The sequence below is a fragment of the Saccopteryx leptura genome, chromosome 3, assembly GCF_036850995.1.
Source record: "Saccopteryx leptura isolate mSacLep1 chromosome 3, mSacLep1_pri_phased_curated, whole genome shotgun sequence".
Taxonomy (NCBI): domain Eukaryota; kingdom Metazoa; phylum Chordata; class Mammalia; order Chiroptera; family Emballonuridae; genus Saccopteryx; species Saccopteryx leptura.
Window position 1 is genome coordinate 346,441,714 of NC_089505.1, and position 16,821 is coordinate 346,458,534.

A 16,821-nucleotide genomic window follows, 5' to 3' on the forward strand; every position below is an offset into this window, starting at 1 on the left:
CAAGGTGGGTGGTCTTCTGCACTCTGCACAAGCCCCTATTGAGATGCAACTGAACTTTCCTGCTGCTAATCTGCAGATGCTAATTCCAAACAATGCCATGTGTCCAGTGGTCAAACAAAAGCTGCCCTCTCCACGAGGATGAGATCTAGGTCTCTGTCAGAGGAGGGTTATCATCCAGCTAATGAAGCTTAAACTTCAGGCCCTCCACCTGTAGAAGTCATGGGAGGTGCTTTAACTGTAAAGGCCCTGGGGAAACGCTCCATTTAATTATATGTTCGGATCACTGAATGTTATAAAAGTTTCCAACCTGACCAGGAGGTGGCGCAGTGGAGAGAGTATTGGCCTAGGGCGTTTGAAACCCGAAGGTCACCAGCTTGAGCACAGGCTCACCAGTTTGAGCATGGGGTCGCTGGCTTGAGTGTGGGATCATAGACATGACCCCATGGTCACTGGCTTGAACCCATAGGTCACTGGCTTGATCCCAAGGTCACTGGCTTGAGCAAGGGGTCATTGGCTGCAGCCCCCTGGTCAAGGTATAGATGAAAAGCAATCAGTGAACAACTAAACTGCCACAATAAGGAATTGATGCTTTTCATCTCTCTCCCTTCCTGTCTGTCTGTCCCTATCTGTCCCTCTCTCTGTCTGTTTCTCTCGCTAAAAAAAATAAAATAAAATAAGTGTTTCAAAAGTAAGGTTTTTCTGCATTCTCTTTCTTAATGACAGCTTTCAAATTGTATAAATTTCAGACTCAAAATCTAATCCCCTTTATTGCTATCCAGCACCTTTTTCATTAAACTCCCTGGCTCTCTCTCTATGGGTAAACCTATGCACTGGGTGAAGCTCTCATTTTCTGCCACTAGGGTTCATTACTCATTTTCCCAGGAGTATTATTAATGTTGACTCTCTAGGTGAGCTATGTTCTCATTATGGAGTTCTACCAGTTAGGCAGGCAGGAGGTTTTTCCCTTGTTCACAGGTTGAGCCTGTGGAAAGGCTTGCATGTGGAGGGGAGGTGCTAATAAACTCTTTATTGAAGGAAACAGGAGGCACAGGCTTGAGTTATAAATAGTTCTTTCATGATGTTCTCTGCTCTGTCTCCAATTACTTCCCTTCATCAACCCTATAATTACTTGTATTTACAGGGTCATGGCTTTAAATTCAACAGAGTCTGTTAATTCATCCTAGGCATTGTAGTGAGTCCATGGTTCATATATGGTTGCTTACTGACTCTTAGAAATCCTGGTAAGCCCTTATATGTATTGGGGTCCTATATTAAGTGTACTGCCCCTCAAATATACAAAGAAACTATCACTTATTTTCCATTTGTGATCTCAATTTTCTCACACCCAATTCCTCTCAACCTCTATCCCCTTAAAGCACTTTTGAACATGGAAATGGGGGTGAGGGAGAGAGAGACCAATGGTGTATTTCCCAGGCCTTGACTGGGATACAGTTTGAGTCTCAAGGAAAGCCTACAACTTGCCATAGAGCAATATCACAGCAAAATATTGGGAAATGGCAAAAAAGAAAAATGTGCATTAGTAGGCCTGGCTCTCCAGCCTTCACAGAATGTCGGGATATCCAGGGTTCCCAGATGCCCTAGAAAGGGGTCCTTAGGTACTGAGGGGACTCTCAATAAGCAGGTTCCTGAGGTCAGGAATAAGAGCTCCTCAACTTAAGGTCTTTGGTTTCCAGGTGGCAGTCAACAGATATGGACACTTTCACATGTCAAATGGTCAGAGAGTACCTGTCAAAGTGTAGACCAGGTCAAACCTGCCACTCCATACCAAAATCCAGTGAGGACAGGCTGTGGTAGTAGTGTTTGGACATGAAGCCCTTGTACTGCTACCATTGAGGTCACCTGAGCCCTCATGCCTGGGGTGCTATTTTGGAGAAGAGTGCATAGCGGAAGTAGCGGGAGAGAGAGGAACCTAGAAGACTGAGCATTTATCCAGAAGAGTTGGAGTCAACCACTAGAGACCTTTTAAACTGACAGGAACTAAAATTACCTTAGACTGTGATTTTTCAAAATATCATGTGAGACCTGCTGGCCTAGGACATCGCCTCCTTCTTCCTGAGCCTTAATGGAAGAAACTCAGTGATCAGAGTCCTCAAGCCAGCACTCCGGATGTGGAAGATGCGGCTATCTAGGGAAAAGGGGTTAGAAAGGCCTGCACCACACCCAAACATTGTCCTGGTGACAGCTGGTTTTGAAAAGATCACTCTGACTCCAGTGTAGAGAATGGAGTGGAAGGGGGAGAGGATAGATACAAGAAAGCCAGTTCAGTAAGAAAGCTCTCTGAGTAAATCCACCGATGATGTCTTTCACTGGGATTAATGAGGACACAGAGATGTAGACACTGGCGATTGCTTACACGGTGTGAGGGTGAGGTGAGGGGTGAGTAGAAGAGACCAAGCACAAGTTCCTGACAAGAGCAGCACGATGAACAGAGCTGCCACTTCATAAGCTAAGGAGTGGATGGGGACAGAGACTTCTCTGCCAAGTGAGAAGCAGATATAGCAGCTACATACTGTTAAATAAGCCTTGAAATCATCAATGTCCAGAAAAAGTAATCATTTGTTAGTAATTTATACAGTTAGCACATAATGTGAATTTAATCCTTTAATTTCAAAATAAATTTTTAAAGAATATGATAGATGTGCATGATAGTGCTTCACTTCTAAACAAAGAATAACATGGGAAAGTATAAAATTAAGACATATATTTTCTCACTATGCTTTCATTCATTTTTTCTTGCACCTATTTTGTCTACTTCATTTTCTCTTTAATTCCAGCTTTAAAACATATTCTACTGAGTTCTTTATTTTCCTAATCTCACTGATTTGGCTTTGTCATGTTAAGCTCATGTACAGTTAGAAAGCTGTAGAAGTCCATACAGTGGATGGAGCAGCACAAACAAAAACTTAAGTGAAAAACTCTCACATGTTTCCACAATTTCATACTCTTTTAATCCATATGTCCTAATACTGTTTCCCTGTAGGTCAGATGCAATCAGCTGAACTCCAAGAAATTGCTGCTTCTCTTGGACAAGCTGTAATTTTGGGAAAAACCAATAGTACCTTTGGATTTAATGTCTCTTCTATATCTATTACCAATCCCATCCCCAGCCCAAGTGATTCTGGTTGGATTAAGGTAAGAAAATACAATTAAAAAAATGCACTTCAGCTATTTAAAACATTGTTGTTAATTTCTTATTTCAGCTCTTTCTATTTCATGACCATAACTTAGAAGGCATGTCTAATTTATTATTGGTTATTTTTTATGGTGCCACTAAAATGATAAACTAGTTGAAAAAGAAGCCTATCATCTAAAAAGTTATTTGTCAGAATAAATGTGCTTTGCTTTGAATATTTACAACAATTCTTCATAATTTGATCTAGAGGAAATATTGTAATAATATTTGCACACATTGAATATATTTTTAAATAAACATTGATTATTATACTTCAGATGGGTTTGCTACTGAATGTAGTTTATCATGTGGAAAATACTTCATCGCTCATGACCATTCACAGGTGACTGCCCAGCCAGTTGAAAGGTTTGCATTTCCTGTTCACCATGTGGCCTTCGTGTCAGCGCTCTCAGTGGTCACTCAGCCCGTGGCAGTGCAGCTAGGACAGCCGTTTCCTCAGCAGCCTTCCGTAAAGGCAGTAGATTCTGATGTAAGTTATAACTCAAAGCTTTTTTTTAAGTGGAAGAATTAAGCTATAAATCCTCAAGGGTGAACCAACTTTACTAATCCTGGTACACTGGCATCCTGAAGATGGCACTGCCCCTTAGAAGTCAGACTAACATGTATGTTTATTGTCTTTTATTGTTTTAAAAAGGTTCCTTTTCCATGAACTTGCTCCATTGTCCATATTTGTGAACTCTTTTGTAAGAAAAGACTTCTGCATATTTCAAACTTGTAATGAGGCATTTTAAAAAATAAAGTTTCACATGTCTTAAAAAGAACAGCATGAGACAGGACAATTAGAATTCGCTAAAATTTTTTTTTCTTTAGAATAATTGTGTATCAGTGGGGATTACCTCATTGACTTTGAAGGCCATACTAAAGGACTCCAATAATAATCAAATCAGTGGTCTTAGTGGAAATACAACAATTCCATTTAGGAGCTGTTGGGCCAACTATACGGACCTTACTCTTCTTAGAACAGGTAAGTGAACTATTTTGGATCCTCACATATATTATAATTGAACAAAGCATTCTATAATACTCTGGTCAATAAATTATAGACATCAGAACCCTATACTCTGCCTTATTTCAGAAAACATTTAGTCTAGCTTTACAAAAAATATATTTAATATGCAAAACAAAGTAGAAATTAAAACAAGCAACTAAGAAATTAAAACAGGTTGTTTGAGGATATACATCAAAATTACCTTATGATTTATGTTTTTATCCGTTTATGTATTTGTCTAAATTTTTACTCAATATGTATCATTACATTTAGAATAAGAACAATTAACAGATTTTCAAATTAAAGAAAAGAAAGGATAAGACAGGCTCATAGAATTTTAACACCCCAGGCAGAAGGTCAGAGTTGGGCTGGCAAGTAGGTTCTCGTCTTTCTGAAAGCCAATGCAAAGGAGCAAACAAGCATTATTATGATTCACAGTGTCCATCAGATAAACCCTAAACCAGTTGCCGTGAAGACTCGTAAGTTGCTCTGAGATCAGAACAAAGGTCCTTTATAAATTCTTATAATGTACACCCAATGACTGTAATACTAAGTGATATTTTCAACATTGTTATAGTAAATACAGACATGACTTCCACAGCAGTGTTTCTAATATTATCACCGTTTGGGGTGATGGCATCACGCCATTTAGTAAAAGCCTTTCTACAGAGGCCAAAATGATATGTCCAAAAAATAGATCTCCATTGGTGATGGATTATAGAGTACCTAAAACAATGAAATGGATAAACTGCTTATACTTGAGACAAGCCTCCATTGATCTGTTTACCTCAACTTGGGGCCCATTTAAGACTTTGATAGGCCTTAACTTTTGAAAAGTTGTGTAGTGGCATTCCCACTTCTTACCACTGTTATTTCAAAAACAATAAGTAAAATAATTTCAACAATAGTCATTTTTTTCATAATCAATAAATATCGACAATATTATTCCAAAAAATTTTTTTCTATATTTTTTATTTTCTTGTGCTTTGATGATGCCCCAGTAGATAGTTTCGTCTGCCTACCAAGTGGCAATATCTCAACCTAGTGTTTGACGAGGATTAAATGGCAATGTGTTCAACGTTGTGCCCTTGGATGGGGACCCTGAGTATTCCACATGCCTGCTGGTTAAGGGCAGAGCCAGATTGTTGAACAGCCTGCCTGAATAGTGGCAGGACTGGGACCCTGTTTTGGGGAATGAAGCGCCTGACAAGAACCCTAGCTGCAGAGAAGGTTGCCCACCTCCCAAGAAAGGTGGACCCAAGAAGTGCCCAGTGGCAAAGACCCAACCTGGAGATCAAGGTCTTGAAACTACCACTTCTAAATAACAATGTCCCAAAGTAGCCAAGATCACTGGAGTGCTGAAGCAATGATAAAGGTGTTGGTATTTTATCATGATAACAAAATAGCACTCTCCTTTTATACAGTAAATTTTCTTTCAGAGTTTAAAGCTTCCCTTAGAATGTCTATCTGACTTTCTGTGGAGAAAACTCACTGCTCCTAATTTATTTCCTCTTGCTTATTTTTTTCTTCAAGTGTAGGGCTTCAGTACCCTGGTTGTAGATAGTAAGGGAAGTCAAGTGTAGTCATCTCTTCATTATCTTTAGATGAATTTGCCAGTTTGTAGATTAACCACTTTAAAATAGTAATAACAAAGCACATATGACAAGATAAACAAAGCGTCTTTCTTGTAACTCTTCATAGTAGGGCCCCCCACAATTACTGCACTATGGGAAATATCTTTGCAGATTAGACTGTAGCCTGACAGCATGGCAGCATGCGCTCTTCCTCTTATAGTTTATAAAGAGCAAAGCAGGGGCCACCTGGCTGTGGGCTGTGGTTTCGAACACAGAAAATGGGGATATGAGCAATAGGTGAGGAAAGAGTTGAAGAAAGTTAACAGCTGGGACTGCATCTTTGAGTAACCTGGATAAAAATAGTATTACTAATGGACATAACAATTGAATCCTATTTACCTAGCATCCTAAATTATACTTAATGCTTATTTTAGTTTTCAGTACTGCATAACAAGCCAGTCCAAAATTTAACAGCTTAAAATAACAACTATTTTATTTGCTCGCAATAGTGTGAGCAAATGAAATGGGATTTGGGCAAAAATGGCTCGTATCTGCTCCCTGATGTCTGACACTTTTGCTGGAATGGCTTCCTGATAGGTACAGCCCCAAGGTCTTGATCCTGATGTTGTCTGGGTTCTTCAGTTCTCCATGGAGTGGCCTTCCCACAAGGCTGGCTTGGGCTTCCTCATAATACTTCAGGAGAAAAAACAGGAACCTAAATTCTTTATATATCAAAATCATTAAGAAAAAAATACACCTGCCAGAAAAATTGAGTTTTTCAAAGTGAAGAAAGAAAAGACTTAACTATACTATTGTCATGAATTTTAACGTGGTAGAAGTCTATAGAACAATGCCTGTCTTTCTTGAAAGTTATAGAACACATTATTGTTATTTATGAAAGCACACTGTAGTCAAGATCTAAATTCTCTCCTGAAAAAAAAGAACAATGAAAACAGATTTCTTTTAGAAAATATAATTTAAAAAATAAACAGAGGAAATAAAACTTTAGGGTTGTACAAGTATTGCAAAGTCTTCTCTGTGTGGTAATCACTATTAATGATAACAGTTATCCCAGAAGAAATTATGTCATGGAAAAATATATTATCTCATATTTAAAACTGGGAATATTTAACATGTGGATTAGAAAACATTTAGATGAGCTTTTTATGTTTCACTCTCTAAAAAGTTCTAACAAGTGTTTCTTCAAGCTTGTCTACCTCGGTAAAAAGAAAGGGTCACCATCTTGCATCACAAAAATAATGTCAGACTTATAGCAAGTGTGGGAAAAATTTAAAATGTTGAATTAAATGCCAGTATAATACGCATGGGTATTATACTGTTCTTTCAACTCTTTTCAAAATAAAAGTTCAGTATCTATCTTCCTCCCTCCGCCACCCCCCAGTAAGTCTGAGGCTTCTCCACTCCTCCCTCAAGCAGACAGGGATGAAGAAGAGGCTCATCACCTTCACCTCTCGTCCGTCTCGTCCCTCATTTCAAACAGCCTCTCTCCAGTCCTGGGTGCTAGGACAGCCCTAAAAAGCAGGTGCTGATGCTACAGAAAGAAAAATCTACCCAGAGTCCTGCCCATAGTTGACCAGCAGGTTGAACTCTTCAAACTCGGAGGCCCCCTGTACACTTGTTTTTACTGACACTAATTCATTTGACTCAGTTTCCGAAGTGCTTTGTTAGGAATTATACATTATTTTTAATTCAATGAAAACCCAATTGGAAGTCTATGAAATACAAATAATAAAAGGACACCAAACACCACACTGATTTTTTTCCTAGGGAAAAATTACAAGATTGAGTTTCTTCTGGATAATGTTGCTCGGGTGGAATCCAGGGCATTCAGCCTCCCTGCTCAGTCTGTCTCCAGCAGCAGTGGTGGCAGCAGTGGTGGCGGCGGCGGCGGCAGTGGTGGCAGCAGCAGCGGCAGCAGCAGCAGCAGCAGTGGCAGCAGCAGAGCGTCCACCTTGGGCACCGCTGCCCAGATAATGACTACAGTAATTAGCTGTCTGATGGGAAGAGTGTTGCTCCTGGAAATATTTATGACTGCAGTTTTGACTTGGAACGTAAATCTAGGTAAGCCCAGTTCACTTTTTATATGTGTGTCTCCACATACCGAGCTACCAGTAAACGGTCACTGAGTAAAGACAGCGTTCCTCGCTTGTGCGTGGTGTCACTGTGGGCTCAAAGACAAGTCTCAGCCACTGAGAAAGGGGTAACTCCAGGGACTGTCGCTCACTTTGCCAGGCAGCCTAGGGGAAGGTGGGGAATGAGTAGGGCAGGTAACTCAGGACTCTTCTTTACTTACAAGGGGCAGACGCTCAGCTCAAAATGGTTTCGGTAGTAAAGTACATTCATTTCACTGAGAAGTCCAGAAGCAGTCTAATTTCTGCCACAGTTAGACCCCAGGACTCAGTTGATGTCTCCCAGCCCCTGTGCCTCTCTGTCTGTTGATCCATTCATCGCGGTGGTAGATTCACTCTCAGGAAGACTCTCCAGTACCCCTACCGTCGGGGCAGAGAGACTGCCAGCATCTTCATGTTTACATTCTGCTGGCCCAGCAGCTAATGCAGACCCATAGAACCCCTTTCCCAACACTTCCAGCAAATCTCCCAAAGCTCTGCCGTTGCCCTGGCTTACGTCACATGTCACATGCCTGTTCTAGAACAAATCACTGTGGCCACGAGATGCTGCGTTCTATTAGCATGGCCTGGGCCACATGGAGCGAGGTGCTGAGAATACTGGAGGTATGGTTTCATGAAGGGAGGTCAAAGTGCTAGTACCACAAGGCGCAGGCAGAGAGACAAAGAAAGGGAATGTTAGCAAGATGACTAGGTGGGAGAGGTCCTTGTGGGCTACAATGATTCGAGACAATTATTGATGTCACCACAACAGCTGGCTTTCCAGATATGATTATAAAAAGTGAGTAAGGTGGGCCCTGGCCGGTTGGCTCAGCGGTAGAGCGTCGGCCTAGCGTGAGGAGGACCCGGGTTCGATTCCCGGCCAGGGCACACAGGAGAAGCGCCCATTTGCTTCTCCACCCCTCCGCCGTGCTTTCCTCTCTGTCTCTCTCTTCCCCTCCCGCAGCCGAGGCTCCATTGGAGCAAAGATGGCCCGGGCACTGGGGATGGCTCTGTGGCCTCTGCCCCAGGCGCTAGAGTGGCTCTGGTCGCAATATGGCGACGCCCAGGATGGGCAGAGCATCGCCCCCTGGTGGGCGTGCCGGGTGGATCCCGGTCGGGCGCATGCGGGAGTCTGTCTGACTGTCTCTCCCTGTTTCCAGCTTCAGAAAAATGAAAAAAAAAAAAAAAAAAAAAAGAGAAAAAAGTGAGTAAGGTGTGGAAATGGAGGGAAAGTGCTCCAGCACAGGGATGTGATAGAAGCAAAGAAAAAAGTGGGAATAAAAAAAGACATCTTCAACTGTTCATGTTCCTCACGGGTCACTGCCCTCCAGTGAGCCTGTCCTCCTGCCACCCCATCTCAGTCATTGCCAGCGCCATCTCTCCGACCTGTCCGGCTGATCCTTCTTAGACTAAGGCTGGGTTTGAAGCCAATGGACAATATGACCAGCACACAGGCTATTTTATTTCTATGCCATTTTTCCTATCTCCAGAATTCTAATAAAAGTAACACCTTTATAATAGAGTGACAGGTATTACTTAAGTCAGCGATTTTCCACTGGTGTGCCAAAAGAATTTTTAAAACATGCAATACCTGACTATTTAGTCAGGGGCACTGACCTCTTTTCCTTTAGATTGTCAAACAAAAAAAACTACAATAGCCAACGCAACAGTAGCTGTCCAGTGTGAGGGAATCAAAATTATTTTCTTTTGTCAGATAGACAAAATATGTGTTTTATGGTGTGCCACAGAATTTTAGTAATTAGGTTATGTGTGCCATGAGATGAAAAAGGCTGAAATCACTGGCTTAAGTTCATTTTTTTCTTCTCAGAGTATTAAAATATGGATACAAATAATACTGCTAAATATATATTTGTGCATTTGTGTTTCCTCATTATGCACTAGTTACTAATTATCTTTACTGACCGTCATACTGTTTGTTCCTGGCAACTTTGGGATATTACACAATTCAGAAAGTTCTATTTTTAAGTCATTAGTAAATTATATTGTTCCTAGCATTTTTTATGACTTTTTTCCAGATAAAAAATGTCAGTCAACAACTTTTCTGTTGCTGCTAAATAACCTAGCATTCTTCCGTTAAGACACAAGAGGATTTAAAACCTATGGTCTTAGTTCATGCGGGCTGCTGTAACAAACTAACTACCAGAGACTGGGCGGCTCGCAGACAGCAGAAACGTGAGGCTGGAGTCTGAGAGCAGGCTGCCAGCCTGGCCAGGCGAGGGACTGCCGCCCGTCACAGATGGCTTGCTGTGTCTTCACAGGGCAGAAGGGGCTTAGGGGGTTCTCTGGGGTCTCTCAGACAAGCACATTAAACTGATTAATGACCAAAGCACCTCCCAAAGACTCAACCCCTAAATCCCATCACATTGGGCATTCGGTTTTCAACGTATAAATTTGGGGGAGGGGGTATATGTTCAGAATCTAGCAATGATTAATGAAATGATATGCTTGGTTTTCTTTTTTTATATATAACTTTGCATTCTGAATTAACAATATTTTACTTTTAAGAGAGTCATTAAGTTCCATTAAATAAAATGACAGAAAATGGATGTAAAAATACAATGTGTAAGTACCACTATTCTCTCCCCACTTCCCCACGAAAGAGTACATTATCAATTATAACATTAGATTGGTAAACTTTAAAGTACTAATTTTCACATACTACTTTTGCCCTTTTAACTATACTAGTTAGACAAGTTAAAATTAGTAAAACATTTTAAATCATACTCTACGTTACTACCACTTTAAAAATATATATTTGCATGTTTTTACTTTTCAGGAAGCAACTGAAGTATTGTTCTGAAGAACAGGCTGAAAACAAAAATATAAGAACTGCTTTTTTTCTGAGCTATTTTGTTGCCCAACAAGGAAATATCTATAGAATTTTCAAAAAATATGCTAAAAATATTTTTATAATATATAAAATGTATTAATTAGCTTAATCATAAAAATCAAATGTCTTCAAAATATAAATTTCTTTTGATTCCTTATATGTGTATGTACTTATTTCATTTAAAGAAAAACTTTCAGAAATCTTTTATTTAGACTTTCAGAAATCTTTTATTTAGAAACAGATATGCTACCTCCAAGATGTTATACTTACAAATCATAGACTCCTTTATGTGGTTGAAGTAGTTTGTCTAGTTTTGATTTAACCTCTTTAGATCAGATTAGAAATGATTTGAATTATTGTATGTACTGGGGGATCTGACTTCCTCTATTTATTCACAAGGCTCTGATATCCAATGATCTAAGCAATTCTAACTTCTATGAATTTGGGGGAAATGGAATTGTTTTAGATCTTTATCAGACTAAGGTGCTGTTTTTCAGATCCATAGTAATTCTAGAATTAGAATTCTATATTGTTCTGGATTTTGGGGCCTGCCAACTGCTGGCCAGTATTCTAAGAGTTTTCTTGATGTTCCTGGAACAAGCTTTTGGAAAAAGTCCAAACTCCTTTTCTGATTACTCCTCCTTCCTTACTCAAAAATGCCACCTCTAAGAGTATGACCTCCCTCAATCCCAAAGTACACCAGAAAAGACACTTATTTTCAAGAGGATAAAATTAGAGAATGAAAAAAAAAAAAAACCCCCACAGATTAAAGTAGCCAAGTTAGCCAAAAGCTCTCAGAGAACAAGAATTATACATACTTTTTACTCAGAAATTTTAAAATGGAATGTTTACTTTGGATTAGGAACTCCCAATAATGGCACTGAAGCTGTGTCCAGAGCAAGCAAGGTTGGTACTCACAAAGGTTACCTTCCAACAGTTATACCCAGCAAGCATTGTAACAGCTGAGAGAATTCAGTGAAGCCCAGACTTTTCCCTCTGTATACCGTTTCCTAGAATATTCACCCAGGTCACTGTTAATCTTGCTTAACAGAAAAATTACAACTATTTACCAGGTGATAAACCTAAATATCTTTGGGTAAATTTGGCATTTCATTCAGTCAAACATCCATCTAGTATTTACTAGATACCAGGCACTCTAGTGGGAAAGCTACAGGAATACGATGCTGTCTCTTCTAAGAGTTGACAGGGTGTTGGGAAAACAGTTGAAAAAGGTAATATTGATACGTGTGTGTGAGAGAGATAGCTGAGGGTGCTAGAGGGCCGTTGCCTAAGGGGGGGGGGACATCCAGTGAGGACAGAGATGGACGAGGAACAGCTTCCAGAAGATGATGTCTAGATGAGGGTTGAGGAATAAAGCATGAGATTAGCCAAGGAAGAACATCCCAGCAGAAGGCGTGGTGGCAAGAATGAAGGCTGCAGCACCACTTGATAGCGAGTACCTTGAAGGCAGGGATTTCCCTTACTCAGCAGTTCTCGCGCCTTCTAACAAAATGCCTGGCACTTACAGATGCTGATTTGCTGTTTAATGGATGAATCATGTGGTATGGGAAAATCAATAAGAGGTCTGATGTTACTGGAGCATTAAATATGACATGAGAAAAAGAAAGGGAAAAGGCTGGAAGAGGAGAGCAAGAGTGTTCTGTGCCATGTTGTCGGAGGGCCTGGCATTGATTCTGTATGTCCCTGGGATGCATTTTTGACCAGATGTTAAAACAGAACCTACCAAACAAAGATGTAAAACTTTTTAAGTAAGTAGTCTAAAAGAGTGGAAGATCAGAGGAGGATTTCTGAAGAGCAATTCTCTGAGATGGTATCGTGGGAGGCCCCCATACAAAGGGAGAGACAATGAAGATTCTAGCTCCCAACACCAAGTCAAGAGAAAAGAACTTTAAATAGAACCCAAGAAAAGCTTAATAGTGGGTATCCTGAGGTTTGGGGCACACTGGATTGGTGTCAGAGTCATAAAAGATGGATCTAATCAAAGAGAAGGTAGCTCATCCTGTGGCAGCTGAGTCTAGGGTTGAAGTTAAGGAAGTAACAGCATCCCCTAGTTCTTTGAGCAAAGAATGTACAAGTGTGTCCCTCCAATCTGATGAGGGTTCTCTGTGTTTGACAGAGACAGGAGGAGTGGGAGAGAGAGTCTGCTAGCATAGGAAGTCTGAGGTCTTTTCCAGGAGGGCTTCCTGGAAGGAAAGTAGACTGCTGGAAAAGGAAACTTGGAGAGGATGACAGAATGCCTACAGGCTCCAGATCAAGTTGAACCAAACAGCTGGAATAGGCTTCATTTAAAAGGAACTGCAGGTAAAAGGTCTCTGACAATGAGGTCTGTGAAGAACACGTGAAAGTCTCTTCATTGGGAGTATCTTTATGTCCAGAGATCATTGGTACTTGACTAGACTACACCACCAGTTAATTAAGGACTTTCGCACTTCCTTAGTTCCAACCTTTGAAAGAAACCTCTACTAATAAAATGGTGTCGATGAGAGAGACCCAACACACCCCCATTCTGCGATAAAGTATTAAAAAATTAGGTTTTCTAATGCAAATCCAGTTTACTTTCCATTTTATGATACTTCCTTTCTGTTAGAAAACTAAATTCCATGAACTGCAAATACAGCATCTATGGAACAAATTCCTACATTGGGTTCTGGAAGAGAGGCAAAAATCTTCACTTCAGAACACTGCAAAAGCCATGGAACTGAACACCATCTGTAGTCTTTTCTTACCCCATGTTTTGATTCAGTCACTGGAAATCTTTAGAATTTTTCTAATATACATCATTTGAAAGAAAAAGGCATTTCTAAAATTTTGCTTCTTAGCCACAGACTTTGTAAAATTTTCCTGATATAATTTCTTCAGGTTTCTGGATGTCTGCTTTTATAAATTTTCCTAGTTATTATAATATATACAGTATTTAAAATTATTTATGCCAGAAAAATTACAATTTTAATTGCTACTTTTTAAAATGCTTGAATTTTAAGAACCCATGAATCTCTTGGCCCGCCGTCTCAGTGGTAGAGTGTTGGCCCAGCATGTGGATGCTCCTGTTCGATTCCCGGTCAGGGCACACATCTGCTTCTCCACCCCTCCCCCTCTTGCTTCTCCCTCTCTCTCTCTCTTCCTGTCCTACAACCATGGCTCGATTGGAGTGAGTTGACTCCGGGCACTGAGGATGGCTTCATGACCTCTGCTTCAGGCACTAAGAAGAGCTTGGTTGCTGAGCAATGGAGCAATGCCCTAGATTGGCAGAGCATTGCCCCCCAGTGGGCTCGCTGGGTGGATCCTGGTCTGGAGGCATGCAGGAGTCTGTCTCTCTGCCTCCCTTCCTCTCACTGAATTAATAATAATAATAATCATCATCATCATCATCCATGGGCAATATGGCTTCATATTGCCTTCATTCATAAGCTGGCAACTTTTTAAAAATAATGTTTCTCAGAAAATGATGTCACATCTACATTTTTAAAAATACATTTTAATGTAAGAAGTGGCTGTTTAGCTGTTGAACAAATAATAAAAATACTTTGGTGTTAGCACTGTCCTACCCAGGATCTAAAAAAATCATAGAGTAAATCAAGCAAATATACTGTTCCTGTTTTGGTCAATGTAAGGAACAGAAATTAAGAAGGTAATAAGAATAACTTCCTGTGTTTCCAATAAAAAGTAAAACATTTATATCTGTACAACTGTCTTTACTCTTTTCTAAGTTCCATCACCCATGATCATTGCAACGACTTCTAGGTGGTTCATCTACTTTCATCTCTTGTCATTTTTACCCAAAAGATGGCTATCGAAACTACTACCCCTACTAATACTATTATTACTAATAACATAGAGGTTTACCACATGCTTATTAAGTTCCAGACACTGTGCTCAGTGTTCTATGTCGACTCTTTCAATAACACAATCGAGTTATTATCCCCTTTTCCACACGAGGAGCCTTGAAATCTAAAGAGAGTAAATAAAACGCCCCAGTTCACAGAACTTCTAATGGTAAGTTGGGATTCAAACCCAGACAATTAAACTCCAGAGCCCAGGCTCCAACATTTAATTGCCCCCACTCTTCTTCAAGCATGGGAAAGCGTTCCATGGTGAAGAGAGCTTTTAGGAAAACAGATGTCCAAATTCCTGTTCAAATTCTAAGTTTATACTTGACCCTCTATGCCCTCAGGCAAGTTTGTAGTTCTGTTTCATCACCTATAAAATGTGGAAAATATCTACCACGTAGTGTGGTATTTAAGGACCGATAATAGCATATATACAGCACCTAGCACAGTGCCTACCAGATGGCAGGCACTCCGTAAAAGGAAGCCACTCCTGTTATTTCTATGACCATACTGTTGCCCATATGTCAATCATTGGCCCAATAAACCATTATTGCATCAGTGTCTAGTATGTAATCAATACTCTGTGAGTGTTATAAGGTGGCTGTTATTTACCCTTTTACCCTTTCTTCATCCTTCCCCATTTTCCTTTTCCGGGGAACAAGATGCCTCCTCAGACCACAAGGACAAAGGCCAGCCCTTGCGGGGAGGGGTAGAGAGCTCAGCTGGAAGGGATTTGGGTCCCTGACAATGCAGTGCACTCCACCAGCCTTGGCTCTTTCATAAGGTTTCAGTGTTAAGGATCCTAATCCTAACTGATGTCTCCCAGTTTCATTAGATGTCTGAGGTTGCAAAATTTGAAAGGAAAAGAACACAGAATCCTTCCTACAGGGGGAGGGGGGCAGGGACAGTGTCAGGGCAAGAAAAGAGTTTAAAATACCACATTCATCTTTGAAATTATTACCTGTATCACCAAAATAGAAACGCTTAAACCTCGACCTGAATCCATTATGTATTTGATTTGGGAAACCTATTTAAAACAGTTGAAGGGTTTTACTTTTGTGCCATGTTCATCAGTTGGCATTTTCAGCTTCCTCTGGATGGCATCAGCTGGCAAGAAATGTCCAATCTCCAGTGAAAGAAACATTAAGATGTATTCTGCCAACTTCACCTTCCCAGAGAGCAGCTACACACCCACTGTGTAAGACAAAAAGAAAGGGGCCTGCTATGAGTGCTGCGATTGGTACTTGGGTACTTGTGGGCAGTCTGACCAGCTGCAAACCTCTTGCCACCTTATTTGCAAGCCGTAGTACACTACTCTAGTTATGATCAGATGATACTTAGATTGGAAAGCTCCTTATGAAAAAGCTATTCTTCTATTAATTCTCTTCACCTGTGACATGCTGAGCTCATTAGAGAAGTTTCTTTCTTGACTTCCTAACGTGCTTATAGCACACACTGTGCCCATGGCAAGTGTTGAATAAAATGCTTAAACGAACAAGTGAATAGGCCAGCACAATGAAACTTCTCCACCAGATTTTTGAGATAAAGAAATCCTTCCAAAATGTTACAGAAATTGCACTTAATCAACTGACTTACTGACTTAACATTTCAAATAATAGTGTACTATAAAATTCACACCCAGTTATAGAGAAAATAGGACTAGTTATGGTTGCTATAGTTAAGAGCTCAGTGCATATGAGCAGAATAATAGATTCCTTTTGGGCAAGATATTTATGAGTGTGTCTGACACGTGGCAAGAGTATTTTCCTTTTGTTTTTTTCTTTAGAGTAATTTACGTATTTAGGCAGATAATCCTTTATAGATATAAGTTATCCCTAGGAAGAAATAAAATACATTGTTTTTTATGCTGAAATTTTCTGGTGTGATTATGATACAGATTTAATTCTCACTTATAAAGGATTTATTCAATAATTTTAAATAAAAACACAGCAACATATATTTCATTACGAGGAAGCAAGTTAATTTTCACCATATGAAATGTATAATATATTCAGACAAATACCTTTAAAAAGAATTGCTGATATGTCTAATATTTTAAAGGGCCAGAGGTGGTTAGAGAAAGATCCAGGAACCACAGTTTGAAATAAAGAGTTTAAAAGGCAACAGTCAAGACATGTAGCCTCCCAAATGAATTTGAATTGATGGGCAATGGAAAAATCTCTATTTTGAACAGGACTGTTACCATGAAGAAGTCTG

General features: G+C 40.0%; 1 protein-coding gene across 1 annotated transcript in view; it reads left to right on the top strand.

Annotated features, from left to right (window-relative positions):
• The window catches only part of PKHD1L1 (PKHD1 like 1), a 163,462-nt gene extending 152,670 nt beyond the window's left edge, over positions 1–10,792 (top strand). The window contains exons 74-78 of the mRNA XM_066379362.1: positions 3,002–3,153; positions 3,537–3,683; positions 4,025–4,178; positions 7,565–7,858; positions 10,703–10,792. Of these exons, the coding sequence (XP_066235459.1) occupies positions 3,002–3,153; positions 3,537–3,683; positions 4,025–4,178; positions 7,565–7,858; positions 10,703–10,713 (758 nt within the window). The 3' untranslated portion in view covers positions 10,714–10,792. The remainder of the gene's footprint in view (positions 1–3,001; positions 3,154–3,536; positions 3,684–4,024; positions 4,179–7,564; positions 7,859–10,702) is intronic.
• The last annotated feature ends 6,029 nt before the right edge of the window (positions 10,793–16,821 follow it).